The sequence below is a fragment of the Perca fluviatilis genome, chromosome 1 (genome assembly GCF_010015445.1).
Source record: "Perca fluviatilis chromosome 1, GENO_Pfluv_1.0, whole genome shotgun sequence".
Taxonomy (NCBI): Eukaryota; Metazoa; Chordata; class Actinopteri; order Perciformes; family Percidae; genus Perca; species Perca fluviatilis.
This window is the reverse complement of record NC_053112.1, coordinates 14,557,427-14,576,359: the sequence shown is the minus strand read 5'-3', so window position 1 is coordinate 14,576,359 and position 18,933 is coordinate 14,557,427. Positions and strand designations below refer to the sequence as shown.

General features: G+C 44.0%; 1 protein-coding gene across 2 annotated transcripts in view; it reads left to right on the top strand.

Annotated features, from left to right (window-relative positions):
* LOC120567649 (cholecystokinin receptor-like) overlaps positions 1-18,465 on the top strand; it is a 32,722-nt gene extending 14,257 nt beyond the window's left edge. Inside the window, exons 2-4 of one of the 2 annotated variants that reach the window (XM_039814595.1) lie at positions 13,471-13,538; positions 14,090-15,432; positions 16,695-18,465. In XM_039814595.1, the coding sequence (XP_039670529.1) occupies positions 14,543-15,432; positions 16,695-17,691 (1,887 nt within the window). In that variant the 5' untranslated portion in view covers positions 13,471-13,538; positions 14,090-14,542 and the 3' untranslated portion in view covers positions 17,692-18,465. Of the gene's footprint in view, positions 1-13,260; positions 13,539-14,089; positions 15,433-16,694 lie in introns of those variants that run through there. The other variant, XM_039814585.1, reaches the window with a different exon arrangement.
* Positions 18,466-18,933: the final 468 nt, after the last annotated feature.

Sequence of the window (18,933 nt, the reverse complement as noted above, 5' to 3'; positions counted from 1 at the left end):
AGAGAGAGAGAGAGAGAGAGAGAGAGAGAGTAGTGTCATTGATCTGTCACAGCCGAAGAGAACAAGAACACAAAACAAAAACGTTATCATAATTACAATACAATTACTCTCAGTGAGGAAAATGTAGCAAAGTGATGACAGTTTGTGCAGACATCATTCATCTCACCCATTTTAAGGCTTATCTTTTATTTTATCTCAATATTCAAGTAAAAAAAAAGTCTTTAGACTCGGTCAGCCCAACACAAGATGGATATTTGGAACTTAATTTCAATAGAGTTGCAATCAGTGGCAATCACTCACAGGTTGGAAGGAAATAATAATTTAATTGAGATCTACATTACATAGTATATCATTAAATGTCAATTGCCATAAAAGGCTGAAATTTGTACTTATTTTCTACCATAACAATGTGGGGCATATTCACATACATTCATGACTATTCTACCAAGTTAATTAAAGCAAATTAATTATTTGACCTGTTCTGCTGAAATGCCAAATAATGTGTTTAATAGCTGTTTAGGAGAAACTTACTGCAGTCCTTCTACATGAAACAAAATGGCGCTGTGAAAATGTTTGGTCCGTTTAAGACAAGGCGGAGGTGGGCGGAGCTTTCCAGTGTACGTCTGAAACTGCGTCTTTTAACTACGTACTTTTTTTTACCAACATTGGGCAGTATCTTACTCCAGCTGTAGTTGTAATAACTCTGAAAGAGTCCATGTAATTTGGCACTGCATATTTTACACTGTGGAATTTACTGTGTGTGCAATCCTTTGTGTCAGTTCTACACAGAGAGGAAACGGAGAGTCCAAAACATCCAAAGTCAAAATGGATGAAACTTACAGTAAATTTGCACCACCCACTAATTAATTTATTCCATTCTCAACTGATGATGATGACGAGGGTCAGACAGAGGTCTGATGACTGCTTTTAACCCAATCTGGAAGTCCTTAAAGCTTTAGTGCAGGGGTCGGCAACCTTTTTGATATGAAGCGCCCTTTTCAAAATGTCTTGTTTATTAGTGTGCCATGTCAACATTAAGTTTAATTATGACATCACATCAAAATGTAATATCCAGGGAATCTGTAATTTTATTCCATAGCAACATTTGATAACATTTATTTCTCATAATCAGGACCTTGTAATTATTATTATTGTATATTCTTATTATGATTATGGAAACATGGTTTTAGTATGCAGCGTCCTAATTGGTGGAAAATGGGATGACAAAAATATCACTGTCAAAGAGCCTGAAGCGAAAAGTTGACGTGGAAAAGCCCAGTTTTAATGATGAATGGTATAAGCATGGGAATAAGCAGGTCCTGTATGCCTCAGTTTCAATGAAACGATGCTGTGGCAAAAATAATAATAACACAACCAGCATCATTATCAAGAATGAAGTACACGAACATAACGATTGCGTCATTCACGTGCATATTAAGTAGCCACATGTATTTGTTTTGGTATTATAATGCGTCCATATTTACCGCTCCAGTGGAGAGGATGGTTTCTTCAGCCAGCTTAAGTTTATAAGAATTTGTCCAAATTTCAAGATTCCCTGCAAACTAAGATAAACAGACTACAAACCGACAGCACTTTTTTTAGCTTGTTTTGTAAAAATTGTAATTGTAATTGAGTGTACTGAGCAGACAGAGCAGATTGAAATATCGCTTTCTACATGTTTATGCTGGTCTACACAGGTGAGTGCATTGATAAGTATTGGCTTTTAACTCACAAAGGTTTTAATGTAGCCTACTTACAGTAACAAGACTAGCATTAGTTCATCTGCCCCAGCGGCCGTTGGTAATCCTCTTTGTATTGTTCCCAGTCAGAGATATGAGTCAATCAAACTACCGTAAATAACAGGTCGCGCAACTGTGAACCTTGTAATTTGGCATGCGGATGAGAGAGTGCTTCAGCATTTCAACCATGATTTCAACACATCAATAACTCTCTTGCACACATATTGCCAGCTTGCCATTGGTTAAGGTCCCACGTGCCCATGGTGGCACGCGTGCCTAAGGTTTGTGCCTAAGGTTTGTGCCTGCTTTAGTGCAAAACTTTTTTTTTCATATTAATGAACGTCTGTTACATTCAAGCCATTGCCAAATGAGTTGCTACAAAGCTAATTAAGACTATCAGCTCCACACAACTATCTCTGTATTTCTCAGTATGGCTATGTTTAGAAATTGTTGTCGTCCGGCGACTTTTGGGTGCAGAAACTCGAGTGAAGATTATTACCTCTTCTGAAGAGTCCATCATGTTTTTTTAATCCTCCATGTCGTCCTCGGCTACCAGCAACTGTGTGGAGGAGGGGTGGGGGTGCGTGCGCAATTACGGAAGGCTTGTGTCATGTGGATGTAACAACAGTGGTGTTGTCATTACATAGAATTCCTCATGGGGGTGACAGAAACTATAACTAACTAAACTACTACACTTTAGCTTTAAAGTCCTTAAAGTGATGAGAAAAAATATAAGATTTAAACTTTTATAAATCCACAAAAACACCTCTCCGGGAACCATCACCTTAATCGTGGTGGAGAGGTTTGTGTGTCTCTATGAACCTGAGGGCAGTGTTGTCTGGAACTTTGTGCTTCTGGTAGGGTCTCCCAAGGCAAAGTGGTCTCATGTGAGGGGCCAGACAAAGAATGGTTCAAAAGCCCTATGAAACAACGAGGAAGAGGTGAAGTGACCCTGCCCAGAGGAAGCCCGGGGCCCCCGTCTGGAGCCAGGCCCAGATGGCGAGCGTCTGGTGGCCGGGTTTGCCACGGAGCCCGGTCGGGCATAGCCCGAAAAAGCTACGTGGCCCCCATCTCTCCAGCCCATGGGCCCACCACCTGTGGGAGGAACCGCTGGGGTCGGGTGCGCTGCCACACGGGGGGCAGTGAAGGTCAGGGGCCTCAACGGACCAGACCCGGGCAGCAGACGCTGGCTCTGGGGACGTGGAACATCTCTGTGGGGGAAGGAGCCGGAACTGGTGCGGGAGGTGGAGCGCTACCGGTTAGATCTGGTGGGGCTTACCTCTACGCACAGTCTCGGTTCTGGAACCATACTCCTGGATAGGGGTTGGACTCTTTTCTTCTCTGGAGTTGCCCAGGGTGTGAGGCGCCGGGCGGGTGTGGGGATACTCACAAGCCCCCGGCTGAGTGCCGCTACGTTGGAGTTTACCCCGGTGGACGAGAGGGTCGCCTCCCTACGCCTGCGGGTGGTGGGGGGGGAAAACTCTAACTGTTGTTTGTGCATATGCACCAAACAGGAGTTCGGAGTATTCGGCCTTCTTGGAGACCTTGAGTGGAGTCCTGCATGGGGCTCCAGTGGGGGACTCCATTGTTCTGCTGGGGGTCTTCAATGCGCACGTGGGCAATGATGGAGACACATGGAGAGGCGTGATTTGGAGGAACGGCCTCCCTGATCTAAACCAGAGTGGTTGTTTGTTGTTGGACTTCTGTGCTAGTCATGGATTGTCTATAACAAACGCCATATTCGAACATAGGGATGCTCATAAGTGTACTTGGTACCAGAGCACCCTAGGCCAACGGTCAATGATCGATTTTATAATCGTTTCATCTGATCTGAGGCCGTATGTTTTGCACACTTGGGTGAAGAGAGGGGCGGAGCTGTCAACCGATCACAATCTGGTGGTGAGTTGGGTCAGGGGGTGGGGGAAGACTCTGGACAGACCTGGTAAGCCGAAACGGGTAGTGCGGGTAAATTGGGAACGTCTGGAGGAGGCCCCTGTCCGACAGACAGGGGCCGAAGGGCTGCAGTCTCTGCCGTGAAAGAGGCAAAGCAGCGGGTCCATCCAAGCCATCCAAGCTGGGTACAGTAAGGAGGGGACACTGTTGACCTCAACTGAGGAGGTAATAGGGCGGTGGAAGGAGCTCTTTGAGGAACTCCTGAATCCGACTAATACGCCCTCTATGTTAGAGGCAGAGCTGGAGGATGATGGGGGATTGTCGTCAATTTCCGAGGCAGAAGTCACTGATGTAGTCAAACAACTCCACAGTGGCAAAGAGATTGATGAGATCCGTCCAGAAATGCTCAAGGCTCTGGGTGTGGAGGGGCTGTCCTGGTTGACATGTCTCTTCAACATTGCGTGGAAGTCTGGGACAGTGCCAAAGGAGTGGCAGACTGGGGTGGTGGTTCCCCTTTTTAAAAAGGGGGACCAGAGGGTGTGTGCCAATTACAGGGGTATCACACTTCTCAGCCTCCCTGGTAAAGTCTACTCCAAGGTGCTGGAAAGGAGGGTTCGGCCAATAGTCGAACCTCGGGTTTAAGAGGAACAATGCGGATTCCGTCCTGGTTGTGGAACAACGGACCAGCTCTTCACTCTCGCAAGGATCCTGGAGGGAGCCTGGGAGTATGCCCAACCAGTCTACATGTGTTTTGTGGATCTGGAGAAGGCGTATGACCGGGTCCCCCGGGAGATACTGTGGGAGGTGCTGTGGGAGTATGGGGTGAGGGGGTCTCTTCTCAGGGCCATCCAATCTCTGTACGACCAAAGTGAGAGCTGTGTCCGGGTTCTCGGCAGTAAGTCGGACTCGTTTCAGGTGAGGGTTGGCCTCTGCCAGGGCTGCACTTTGTCACCAATCCTGTTTGTAATATTTATGGACAGAATATCAAGGCGTATTCGGGGTGGGGAGGGGTTGCAGTTCGGTGGGCTGGGGATCTCATCGCTGCTCTTTGCAGATGATGTGGTCCTGATGGCATCATCGGCCTGTGACCTTCAGCACTCACTGGATCGGTTCGCAGCCAAGTGTGAAGCGGCTGGGATGAGTATCAGCACCTCTAAATCTGAGGCCATGGTTCTCAGCAGGAAACCGATGGAGTGCCTTCTCCAGGTAGGGAATGAGTCCTTACCCCAAGTGAAGGAGTTCAAGTACCTTGGGGATTTGTTCGCGAGTGAGGGGACAATGGAGCGGGAGATTGGTCGGAGAATCGGCGCAGTGGGTGCGGTATTACATTCAATCTATCTCACCGTTGTGACAAAGAGAGAGCTGAGCCAGAAGGCAAAGCTCTCGATCTACCGGTCAGTTTTCGTTCCTACCCTCACCTATGGTCATGAAGGCTGGGTCATGACCGAAAGAACGAGATCCAGGGTACAAGCGGCCGAAATGGGTTTCCTCAGGAGGGTGGCTGGCATCTCCCTTAGAGATAGGGTGAGGAGCTCGGAGTAGAGCCGCTGCTCCTTCGCGTCGAAAGGAGCCAGTTGAGGTGGTTCAGGCATCTGGTAAGGATGCCCCCTGGGCGCCTCCCTAGGGAGGTGTTCCAGGCACGTCCAGCTGGGAGGAGGCCTTGGGGAAGACCCAGGACTAGGTGGAGAGATTATATCTCCAACCTGGCCTGGGAACGCCTTGGGATCCCCCAGTCAGAGCTGGTTAATGTGGCTCGGGAAAGGAAAGTTTGGGGTCCCCTGCTGGAGCTGCTCCCCCCGCGACCCGACACCGGATAAGCGGAAGAAGATGGATGGATGGACAAAAACTGGACAAAGGGCTCTCAGACAATGTTTGAATGTTTAAATGTTGTCCCCACCCACCCAGACTTTGTTGTGTTTACTCAGAGTAATGGTGCACAATGGAGGGTTGACTGTGTGTTTTGCATCCAACAGTGAGAGTTCAGAGATCTCTGTGTGATAGGCATCCACATATATTTCCACACATAACAGAGACATCATGTCACAGAGACTCATTGTTAGTGTACGTGTGCGTGAGGAAGCTTTCTGCAAGCATGGTTACTATCTTCTGATGAAAATCAATCGACATTTGTTTGTCTGCTCCATAACGTGATGTTTTAGTTTGTGCTGTGTGACAGAGGTTTAAATCAGTTTATAGACACTGGAATGAAAGACTGAATGAATAAACCAACAGTTTGTTTACTCACTTCCTCATCGAATGATTTCTTCAAAACATTATTCAATTTTCTATTTCCAAACGCTCTGACATATTAAATCTCTACAGGTTTCATTATTTTGCATGATGTGATTCAGCATACTTATATATTTGCAACCTTCAACACAACAGTGGGTACACAAAGACCCACTAGAAAATCATGTTCTGCCACCATTTCACTTTCTGCAAACCAGACAAACTGATGATGGAAAACCGACCGTTATCTAAAATAGACTGTCACACTGGCCAGACTGACCACGCACGCACGCACGCACGCACGCACGCACGCACGCACGCACGCACGCACGCATGCATGCACAGTAAGCCACTGTCTTTGAAGTGCCCCTGGAGGAAAATAATGTCCACTTCGAATGGAATTCATGCTGCTTAGTAAATACAAGCGTTCTTCATTTGCCTTATTTAAATGATGATGTCTAAGTTTCAATAAATCCCTGGGTCACATAATGTGCAGCTCTGAAAAACCCATTACAGGAACTACTTCGTACAAACCCATGGCACACTTGCTGTTCGGGTGAAGGTTATTGATTGAAGCAATCTTGTTTCAACTGCGCATAGTATGGACACAGTGTCAGCATCTCAGTAATGGATTAAACTTTCACATTCATGAGGAGTTCTGTCAGCAGGATTTTGACTTTCAAACTGAATGGATATTTATCTGCATTATATTTACTATTAAGGAATCGTGTCATTTTTGCTTTGTTGTCACATTTGCTTTAATTACATTAGAGGTCCCATGTTGTAAAAAGTGAGATTTATTTTTTTAATTCTAAGGCAGGTTTTTGGGAGGGGGCTTAAAGAGACAGGCACTAAACTTAACTGTTACGTGACCAGCCATAATTTAATAAAATATCGTATAAATATAATTTTCATACAATATCATACAAATGCATTCATGAGAATATGTGCGCTACTGTTGGGACAGCAAGAGCTGTGGTTGGCTGCTTGGGCTGCTTTTTGTTTTCTCCTTACAAGTTTCTGACAAGTTTCCCTACAGGTAGAGAGGAGAGATTGCTGAGAGTAAGATAAGGAAGTTGAATAGTTTGCAGCTTGTGTTTAGCATTAGCTGTAAGCTAGTTAGCAATGGTGGGTGTACTCAGATCAGCCTCTGACTCTAAGAGCTCACCATGAACTCCAGCTATTTTCCTACAGTCTCTCTCCTTTTTTCCCCTTATCTCTGTGCCTCTATGAAGTAATGCTGGATTCATAAAGCCCAAGTGTAAATTATTGAAACATTTTTCAACTTGCGTCTTCGCCTCAGTTCGTACAGCCATGGGCAAATTTGTGTGGTCTCACATCATTTCATTGACCGCACGGTGGCAACTGCAACCTTCTGATCACTGCAGTTGCTCTCCACAGGGAATGAAACAACTTCAACAGGCAACTACGCTACAGCTGTTCCATTTTCAGTAATGGGACAAGATGAAATAGAATGTAACCTGGATGTGACTCTACAGCTGTCATGCTGTATCACAACGTAGTGAAAAATTTGAACTTGTGAACAATGTGAAATGTGTGGAGAAAAATTTGCGTACGATACATTCGTGTAGCGTTGCTGTGGTTTTGTTAACGTGTGAAATCCAGCATCAAACTTTCAAAACCTACACTGTAGGTATCTACGACAGGACTGCCGTATAAATCCATTTTAAATAAGTCCCTAAATTGGACCTCTAAACTAAATAAACTGCATCTGAAATCCACACTTCCTCCTGTCTCTTCAGTTTACAAAGTCTGGCTTCACCAAAAGGCTCTGAACATTGTTAGGGATGATTCTCGCAGCAGCTGCCCTCTTTTAAAGATGTTTTTTGGGGCTTTTCCACTTTTGATGGACAATGACAGCTAGGTGAGAAAGGAGAGAGAGGGAGAAGACATGCAGGAACTCACCACATGTCAGACTTGAACCCTGGACCTCTGTGCCGAGGCATAAACCTCTATGTATATGTGCGCCTGCTCTACCGACTGAGCCAACCCGGCCACAGCAGCTTCCCCTCTTTAAGGAAAATGCCCTCTGGCAAAAGGTTTTACTCAACTAAGTTTTAAAGGTCCTATGACATGCTGCTCTTTGGATGCTTTTATATAGACCTTAGTGGTCCCCTAATACTATATCTGAAGTCTCTTTCCCGAAATTCAGCCTTGGTGCAGAATTACAGCCACTAGAGCCAGTCCCACAATGAGCTTTCCTTAGGATGTGCCATTTTTGTGTCTGTAGCTATTGAGGAGGAGAGAGGGCAGGGCAAAGTGGAGAGTGGGGGTGTGGCCTTGACCAACTGCCACTTTTCTCGTTTGAAAGCCATGATGTCTCTCTCCCATGGGTGGGCCAAATTCTCTGGGCGGGCAAAGCAGAGAAAGGGGAGGTAACCTTGCTCCTTATGACCTCATAAGGAGAAGATTCCAGAACGGCCCATCTGAGCTTTCATTTTCTCAAAGGCAGAGCAGGATACCCAGGGCTCGGTTTACACCTATCACCATTTCTAGCCACTGGGGGATCATAGGCAGGCTGGGGGAACTCATATTAATGTTAAAAAACCTCATAAAGTGAAATTTTCATGCCATGGGACCTTTAAATCTAAAAGGTTCAAAAGAAGGACATTCCATGAAACTATTCAACTCTTGGAAGGCTACAATAGCCTCTTTCCGACCAAGTAGTTACAGGAACATAGTTATAGGAACAGTCCACTTCTAAACAGTTCTACTAACTACTCTCCCGCAAAACCGGTTTTGCCATTTGCATTCACACTGGCCAAGTGGCCATAGGAACTGGTAGGAGGGGTAAGGGAGTGATGCAAGCACGACAACGGTCTTTATAGCGTTGTCACTTGACTTTAGCGCCACATACAACAAACCAGCATGGTTTTCAAATGACACACACAAACCATCATATGAATAGAAATGTATAAGAACCAGTTGAACACCGATGTGCTCAATGTAAAACACTATGATGAATGGAAAACACCATTCATCATAATGACTTAGGTCTTTTTTTTGTTCAGTGTTACACTTACTACAGACAGTACATACATAAGTGTGTTGTAAAATATTTGAGAATATTATTTTTATACTCAGAACACACAAATACACGACAAATATATTTTATTTTTCCCACAAAACAATGTTATTTATTAACAATTAAAGTTGCACATACAAAACAACAGAAGAATTTACTGTATACAGTTACAGTAAAAAAAAAAAAAACTATGCTGCGTCCTCTCTTCTGTTTCGGTCAGGCCACAGCACCTCATCAACATCACAAGCAATGTTTTCCCTGGCCAAGCAGCGGGGGAAATATTGCCTAGCATGGCGAGTCCAGCCATGAAAAGCATCAACTGCTATATCTCCACATGCGTCTTCCATAGCTTGGAGGAGGGGTATACGCGTTTGTGGATTTCGGTCATACACTTTCCATCTCCAGGCAGAACATTTTTTACAAAACAGAAGAGCTCACCTGTTGCCCTTTTATGCTTAAGCTCAGATTGCTAATTGTAAAACTGTGTGACAGGTGTTTGCCCATGTGATGAGTTAGTGTGCATATTTGAAGGGCAGTGTGTTCCTTGTGAAAACAAGAGATTTTCTTCATGAAAATTGTGCCAAATGCAGAATTTTGAAAAAAAGTGTGTTTTAGAACTGCAATTTGAGTGTAAAGCAGGAATTGTGCTTGTAGTTTAGCAGAATTAGTTCAGGGGATTGGTGCATGAGTTACATGTTGTGGTCATTGTGTCTCAAGTGCCAGTATTTGTGTGTAAACAATCGAGAAAAACTGTAACAGTTAGCTGGTTGAATGTGTTTTGTTTGTCTTATGAGTTAGCATACGTAGGCGAATTGCAACAGACAGTGAAGAACATGTCCTGTTTGTGTTTCAGATGTTGCTAGGTCACTAAGGGTTCCTACGCTGAAAATGGAAAAGGGAAAAGGGAAAAGACTGTGCCCTGAAGTAGGAGCTGAAAGAGTTACAGGAACTTACAGTCAGAGGAACTTAATAATCCCCAAATTGGACCAGTCGGAACACGAGAAAAAAAGGGTTCTAGGAACGTTATGTTCTAGGAACTGCAAAAATCCCTCTGGTCGGAAAGGGACTATTGATACATTTCGTTTTTAGCTTGTTGTTGCTTTGTAATTAATTATTGGTATTTTGTATTATTTTCTAATGTGTTTAGATTATTTTACTCTTGACTTAAAACTTAACTTAATGTACGCATATCGTGAACTCACTCAATAATATGGTATAGTGACATTGTGGCTTTGAATGATGAGTAGCAAAAACACGTCCATGGTACCATGCTGCGATTTGATTCAGAATGATGCTGATGTGTGAAGGTGTGCGTCCTGACAAACTAACTGAACTCACAGGTGTGCTGCTGCCCTTTTGTTTTGCTGCCCTTTACAGGCTAAAACACAAAGGCAGTTTTTGAACAAGGTGCTGCTAACACTCATCACCGGAGGAGCTATGAAGAGTCCAAATGGCATTTACTCTGCAGCATTTCCACTGTCTGAAGTATCAAACCTGGCACACTCTTCTCTCTCTCTCACAGTTCTCATTAGTCAGCAAGTCAAAGCTACAGCAATGTGTTCATCCTTTTCTTAAAAATAAACACTTCTGCTCTCTACTCTTGCTTTGGAAAAAATACTGCAGCTCATTTAAATGGCAAAAACCCACCACATTTAAGAACCTACACAGATGAAGCTCGCAACACTTTAAACCCAAACTATTGTTGAATCTACGTCACCATTCTGACCTTGTACTAGACCCAGCCCGATATGCCGGCGATATGATTCCTCCCTGCAGCTCAGGCTGGAAACCTGTACGTTTATCTATCCTGCTTCCGTTACAAATTTGCAGGAACCAATCACAAACTGGCTTATCCACCTGGCGCGCTATTGGCGGGTTTAACACGTTGACGATAGACCAGGCAGCTTTTTGTTTACATTCAACATGGCGGGCACCGAAGCGCAGCAACCCGTTGATGCCGCTGTCGCAGCTGTTTAAAAAGATTTCAAAGACAAGTTTTCTCTGAAAACGGAACAGAAACTTGCCCTGGAACAATTCCTATAAAAGAAGGATGTGTTTGCCTTACTACAGACCGGCTTTTTTTTTTTTACTACTGACCGGCAGTACGTCACCCGGATCGTTGGTCTGATTGGTTGAAGGACTATCCAATTGCGTACCGAGTCATTTGAACTATGCCCGTTGATCACGCCTCTTGTGCAGTAGAAACACAGAGCAGACTCCCCAGACTAATGTTCAATCTGAAAAGATTGAGCTTGGTTTGGTGATATCCAGACTAACCTTGTACATTATTAACACAGTTTTTGGTCCCCCCCCCAAAAAAGAGTATAAACTCTTTCTGTCAGTTTCCCACTTCCTGTTGTGAATACATGTGGAAACTAACACCATGTAAACCATGTAAAAAAACAACTCTGAAACAAAGGGTTTAATTACAAAATGGTATGTGTCCCTGTCTGTTTGGAGACAGATCTGAGATTCAGCAGGGAATATGGGAAAGAACATAAAAGATTCAGTCTTTAAAATGAAACTAAATAATATATATATATCTCTTGAGCTGAGTCATGACTTCACAGCCAACTTTGGCAGCAGCAGTCAATATTGCAGAGTGGGTGTCTTTTTCCCTTATGCTTTTCTGGAACTAAACTATTTAAATATTGACTGGTTCATAGCTTTATTATATAACATGATACATTTTTTTCATCACTGTAAAAGGTGGACATGAATATGATCTTCTGACATTTCATAATGCATCTAGTTTTAAAGCTGTGGCAGTATTTTCTAATGATACTGGACTTTCTCTATACTATAAAGTCCCAATGAAAGTTAAAGTTACCATCTTTGTTGCCCAAACATGCCAAAGAAAATGTGCTAAACCCACATTAAAAATGTGAGAGACGGTTATTTTGCCACAAGCTATGAACTCATTTTCTATAAATGTACAAGAAACACAACCTGTCCTGACCTGAGATGAAATAAATGAGTCTAATGTGGAGAAAATTATAGCAGGATATGCATAAATTGCCAAATTGATCAAAGCGCTATATGACAGGGAATTATTAATTCACTGATACTGGGCTTACTGAGATTCAGGTCCATGACATTTTAATTTAACCTTCCAAGTTAATTGGTGGAGAATTCATTTTCTGTATTTGATCCAGGGATAAAGCCTTTGTCAAAAGGGCCGTCAGAGAGATCTCTGAGCTCACTGGTTATCAATATTGACAACAGTAATCTGTGGTATGGTCAATACTGTGGCCTTTTCCAATTATTCCATCCCGTCTGAATGATTTAAATACATTTTCTTACTGACCAAGCATGAAACTGGTTTCACGCAGTCTGAATAGGAATCTGCTCAGTAACAGGTTATAAGAAGCACCTAACGATGGTATATGAAATTATTAAGTTGACCATAACCAAATTATGCCAGGAAGAATAGTAGGCTACTAAACTATGTATAAGAAAAAGATGTCTTACTTTCTTTATTGCTTAAAATAGGGACCAATCACAGATTGGGGGTACATGTCCCCCCTGCAGTGGAAATTACGCCCTAGCCAGCATCAGAGCCGGGACACCACACCGTTTTTTCTGGGCTGAGTGCGATCCTATTTACTACGTTAAGTGGACCTCACCTTTAGGCCTTGGTTGGTCTCTGGGTGTCTTAGGAAATATTGAAGCTGTCAAATAGGGCAAAAGGGGCTCAACAACAGATTATTGCCCCTTGGCCCTCTATAGCAGGTTCATCTGGCCATGCGGAAATGGAGTAGAGGCATAAAGTAGAAGAAAAAGCTAAGGAAAGTTAAAATTGTACATAAATAAATCAAGTTATTAATTATTCTTTCCATCATTGTCTATACATAACATACAAAGCATTTCTAAAACAATTTAATTTGTCCTTTCTGCAATATTTTTGTTCCTGCTATTTATCATTATCTCATTTATTTTAAGAGGAATGTGTTTTGCTGTTACCAGTATAGAAAATCTCATACAAAAGTCGGGAAAGGAAAATAAGCCAATAAGTCATTAAGCTATTTGGCCCAATCAGACGAGAACAAATCCAGTTATCCTGATTTTTTTTCTTGGAGCGTCAAGACAGGAGGCAACAACAGTCCATTTTTCGTGACGAACCGAAACATGAAGCCTGCAGAGTTACGTTGATACACTTTGTGACTGATCACAGGGTTTAATAACTGCCATAGGTACTGCGCGGTTGAGTGCGTGCCGGTGTGTGCGTGTGTGTGTGTGTGTGTGTGTGTGTGTGTGTGTGTGTGCGCGCGCGTGCGCGTGCGTGCGTGCAGCAGCTGCTCCCTCCCTGACTTGATTCCTCTCCCTTATATCCAGTCCTGCAGTGGCGGACGGGCTCGGAGCTCCTGGAGCGCAGACATGTGAGGAGCCCGTAGTGAAAAGGAAAAGCTGTTGGAAAAACAAAAGAGCTCTCCCAACAACAAATCCCTCTGTAGCTCTGAGACTCAAAACGGATTATAAAGCGCATTTACCGGCTCGAAGCGATTCAGGAGCAACTTTGCTACTGTTTTTTTTAATTTTATTTTATCTTTTATTTTGGTGCAGATCTTCAGTCACCAGCTGGCAACCTTCTCAACATCTCCAGGCTTTGAACATAAAGGGATCCGCACACGGTCAGTATAAACGATAACTGAAATAAGGCGATATTTGCTTTCTTTTGAGGGTTATATAATTATTTTAACAAACAGCCACTCATCTCTGGCTTTACATCCACTTAGGATTCACATATATCTTTTGTAAGATGTGGCTGGGGTGGACATATTTAAGTTTATTTATTGAAACGTTTGACTTCTGCACCTTTTTCTTATTTTATTTTTTTAAATGGCAATAATCTGATGTTGGTGAGAATTATATATGCCCAGGGTGACATGCTGCTATCTGTGCTTGATCAATTAATAATTAATATTATAGCTATACTGCAATTTTTCTACATTCTAAAAACTACAGTAGGCTACACAACAAATCCATTCCTGAGCAGAAACAGTCCTCACTTTATTTACCTAACTGTGAGAAGCTGTGATCTACCAGGAGGAGGTGTTTAAAGCTTTTCAGTGTTTTTCTATCTAGGGGTGTGTTATTTGCTGTTATTTGGTCTGCTACAGAGCTTTTAATACAACTGTAGGTAGAATCAGCCACTGATATCTGTGATGTTTTCTCAAAACAGATCGGATTGCATCCCTGTAACGGACTAAAGGGGTGAGGAAGAAGAGAGAGACAGTGAGGAGGTCTGCATGATGTTTGCCTTCCTTGAAGGTGAGATTATCTATTAACAGCTTGTGGCGGAAAATCAGGTTCAGGCAGCCACTCTCTGGAGGAATGATTGTACATAGCGTAAGGACTGCACTGGGACCAGTGCTGAACAGCATGATGACTCCAGCTGACTCATCAGATGTGGCATAAGATGGGGGACCATGATTTACATTTGTCTAGAAATGTTTTTATCCACACAGAATAGAGGAACCTGCAGACCACATAACTGAAACCTGAAATGATGTGGATTATTATGGATTTTAATGAGGACCAAGGGACACCAGTACAATAAGCCCTACAGTCGAGAGATCTGCATACATCTCTGCTACCTTTTGGCTGTGGCTTTTTTTTCCGCTGGGAGAACGGCATGGATCTGTCCCAGGACCACCTGTCAGACTGGAGCTCAGTGCAGCCCAGCTTCTCTCCGCTGCTGCAGTACGACGGCTCTCAGGAAAGACTCAACCACACCTACGGCTTCCACAGCTCTGTAATGCTGTCCTCCACTTTCAGTTCCCCCACTGCCTCCCTCCATCAACCTCTGCCTTCTCTGCTCCCCTCCTCCCTCATTCCTTACTCCTCCCTCATCTCCTTCCCTTTATTCTCCACCACTTCAGCCTCATCCTCTCCACAAACATCCACTTTTGTCTACCAAGCCTCCTCCTTTCCTTTGTCCCTGTCCACCTTTCCTTTGAAAGACTTGGCCAACCTGGAGAGCATGCTGCTCTGGACTGTCCACGAGCCCAGCACGATCGCTCTGACCGTCATGTACTGTCTGTCTTTCATTTTGGGATTCATTGGGAACTTAATGTCCCTGCGCGTCCTCACCAACAGGCGGAGCCGGCGGCTAGCTGGTGTCAGCGCCACTCGCAGTCTGCTGGTGAACCTGGCGGTGTGTGACCTGGCTGTGGTGTGTGTGTGCATGCCCATCACCCTGGGAAGTCAGATCTACACCGCCTGGGTGTACGGCGACCTCCTTTGTCGGGCGGTGCCCTTCACGCAGGCTGTTTCAGTCTCAGCCAGTGTGTTAACGCTGACTGTGATCAGCGTGAATCGCTACTACAGTGTTCGATCGCCACTGCGAGCTCGCTCCATGTTTACCCGCCGTCGAATCTTGGCGACTGTAGCCGTGGTGTGGACAGTGTCTTCGATCATGTGCGCTCCTATTGCAGTGATGAACCAGCGGCGGGAGATCAGCTTTGAGACATTTGCCATCTTGGTGTGTGAGGAGAGGTGGCCTCAGCATCGCCTTAAACAGGGGTAAGTTCAGTCAAAATGTACCAGTATCATCAAGTCTAGGATCCTTCTGCTCTTCATCACATTTTCAGATCCTTTGTTCACTTACAAACCAGAGAATCAACCATGATGCAGCTTGACACACCAAGCTGACACTGAGCAATTAGGCGCTGTTGAGCCATTGTCCAGCTAAATGGCCATCCATCACCATTAGTTTTTGTCCAGCCCTGTTGGCAGTAATTGGCTCTTAATGGCCAATTGAGCATGTGGAACTAGAAGACGCTGTCAATGAAAAAGAGCTCTCCGATTGGCTGATTAACCCAGTGAATCGGCGATTTCACCCATTGAAATCGTTTTCTCCTTCTCTGTTTATCCCAGTCAGAAAAAAAGACCACAGACTATCAAAACCAGTGCAAAGCAAACTAATGTTACAGGGCTAGTTGCAACTTTTTGCCAGACATATTTTTAATTGATATTTTGAGGAAGTAATAAGCCTTTTTAATTAGGTAGGTCTTTCTGTTATATGTGAGGCGCATAACTTACGTGCACGTCTTTGCAACTTGAGGGAACTTGAGGCGAAGCTCAACATGTAGTCAGTTGGTACTGGTGTGTTTGGTCCCTTTAGATTTTCATACAGGAACCCACTTGCCATTAAAACCTGTGAGGTTCTTCAATGCTGTGCTTGAAGCTCAGACTGTCAACTTCAGCACTATTTAGTACTTCAAACACAGTTTTAGTGACAGGCTTTTGTTCCTTTTTTATCCTTCGCAGAATTTCCCTGTTTTGGTTTCATGAATCATGTCAAGTTTCTCAGATTGACTGTTGTGTTCACTTAATAGCTTTCTGTATATGCCATTATAGCTTCATTGTGTGTCAGCCATCTTGCAACTTAGTGCTGCAAAGTGTTAGAAAAAGTGTTGATTATCCAGAGATACCCTCAAACCTAATCCTATTGGGAGTTCTAACACGGCGCTGCTGGTTATAATACTGTCATATTGGTCCTTGTGTCTTGTTGATGAAAACAAGAGCAAGTGTAATAGTCTTGAAAGGAACCCATTGTGTTCCTGATAACTATACTTACCTGCAATCCATAACTTGAAATGAAGCATGCGGTCGTTATAATAAAAATATCCTTGACTCCTCAGGCATATCTAAATAGCAGAGGATGGAGAGCATCTTTAGTGTTTTATCACATACTGTATACAGATGGATATAATAGATATATTTTAATTAAAAGGGAATTAAATCAGTATCTAATTTTTAATTGTTTCACTTTTCTTCCACAGATATAATGTGCTGCTGTTTGTGATGCTCTACTGCCTGCCAGTAACCTTTAACCTCACCATAGGCTTCCTAACTGGCAGGCGGCTTTGGGGTGGAAGAAAATCCACTTTCGCTGATCTCGACCCTCGCAGCGAAGCTCTGCATGCCTCGCGCCTAAAGACGCGCCAGAAGATCGCCAAGATGGTTGTGTGTCTTGTGCTGCTGTTTGCAGTGTCCTGGCTGCCGCTCTACTTGGTTGACCTTTGGATCGACTGCGAGCAAAGGCCGTCGTCTTGGCTCCTGCAGACACGGCCATTTGCCCAGTGGCTGGGCCTGACAAACTCCAGCCTTAACCCCATTTGTTACTGTTTCATAGGGGATCTGTACCGCTCAGCTAAAGTGATACGGACGCGATACTACCAGAAAGTCTCCGCTATATTCGGCTCCTCTTCATTCTCCAGCTCAGCTGCCGTGATGTCTCCTACTGCAGTGATTACAGACACCAAAGTGACTGCTGCTGAGCGGCACCATATTTCTGCCGCCGCTGTGGCAGCGTCTGCATCCATCGTTGCAATCCCCAGGCTGTTGAGCTTAGCTAGAGGACAGGGACTTGGGCGGAAGGTCGGAGACAGTTCAGACAGCCGAGCAGGATCCGACCACAGTATCTCAGACTGGTGTCGGTCCAGTCCCAGTGTGTGTGACAGCTCCTTGTTCCCCTGCCAGCCCCACACACTCCAGCACTCCATACAAACAGCAGACTTTCTGCCAACGAGAAGACACTCTGTGATGGAGAACGTAGGATCATTACCTTTAAGAATGGAGTCTGTGGACATAGACGTGCTGCCTTTGAGGAGGCATTCGGGGGACAGAATATATGGTCTGTCAGCTGATAAGAGAGACATCATTACCATGGGCAGAGACGCTCTCTGTTACTCTGGGCAGTACAGAAGCAAAACCTCACAAACCTACTATCTGGTAGGAGATGGGCAGGATGAAACAACCGATATGACCAGCCTGTGAAAGCTGCAGATTATCTGAAGAATCAGCATGGAGATTTTTTTCTTGTTAGTCCCACAGGCAGCAAAAACTAAATCGGCTCCTGATTCAGTTTGCAGTTGACAGTGTGGGTTTATCCCTTGCAAAAGCCATTTTTTGTCTTGAGGATAAACTGGCTTGGTCGAAACACTCCTTCCTTCTCTGTATAGTATTCTTTCAGTATCATCGAAAGCACAGGGGATTCAGGATCAACGTTCACACAACGATCAGGTTTTTGAAGGCAGATGGAGGGAGCAGTGATGGAGTGAAGCCTGCAGGGGGAAGATCTGGGGGTTGTGTAGCCACGGGCCAGTTAACACCCAGAATCACTGATTAAAGCTGTGCACCATTACATGCAAGTCATATCATAAGGGATTTAGCTGCTAGTCACAGTCATGTCTGCTTAAGTCAATAACCCAGCAGGGTGCATATGTGTGATTAGTTTTGTTTACTTTATGTTATTCTCTTTCTTTCTTATTGCTTTGCTAATGCAGGGACATAATGTATTAGAGCTTCTGACTGGTCTTTACAGGATAATGTCACCATCAATGTCTGCAGTCTGTGAAAAATGTGTACCATAGCAGCAGTTGTTCACTTGTGCAGTCATGCAGTTGATTTGCAGGGAATATGAGACATATTCTATATGAAAGAGACAATCTAAAACTTGCAATAGAATGTATGGTTTTGTTTTGCACATAACTCTGTGAAATTGCTTTTAGGTATAAAAAAAAACTTTTAAGGCTCATCAGATTTTTTTAAAGGTCCAATATGTAATATATTTACTGTAATAAATCCAAAAATGACCCCAATGCATCATCAGATATTAAGGAAACATGCTAAACTGAAATACTATCTTTTCTGACAACAATGCCAAGGGCAGTATTTTCTCCTTTAGAAATTTCCGTTCCGTAATGGAATTTATATTTGTGTTTTGGCTTGTGTGTTGTTATCAACGGCCCAGTTTGACAGCCAGGCCGGGTTGCCAGATATACCTGTAACAACGTGAACCCAGCGCGCTACAGCTCTAACGTTAGTACAGCCATGAAAGTAGCACACAAACGAACAGGATCCACCGGAGATAGATTCTACCCGACCTAAAAAAAAAGAAAACCGCATGTTTCTAACAGTTGCATGACCAGAGACTTATCAAACACGTCTGGGTAAATATCAGAGATGTATTTGAAAGATGGAGACAGCTTAGAGCCCAAAAGAATGCCAAGTTGGCTA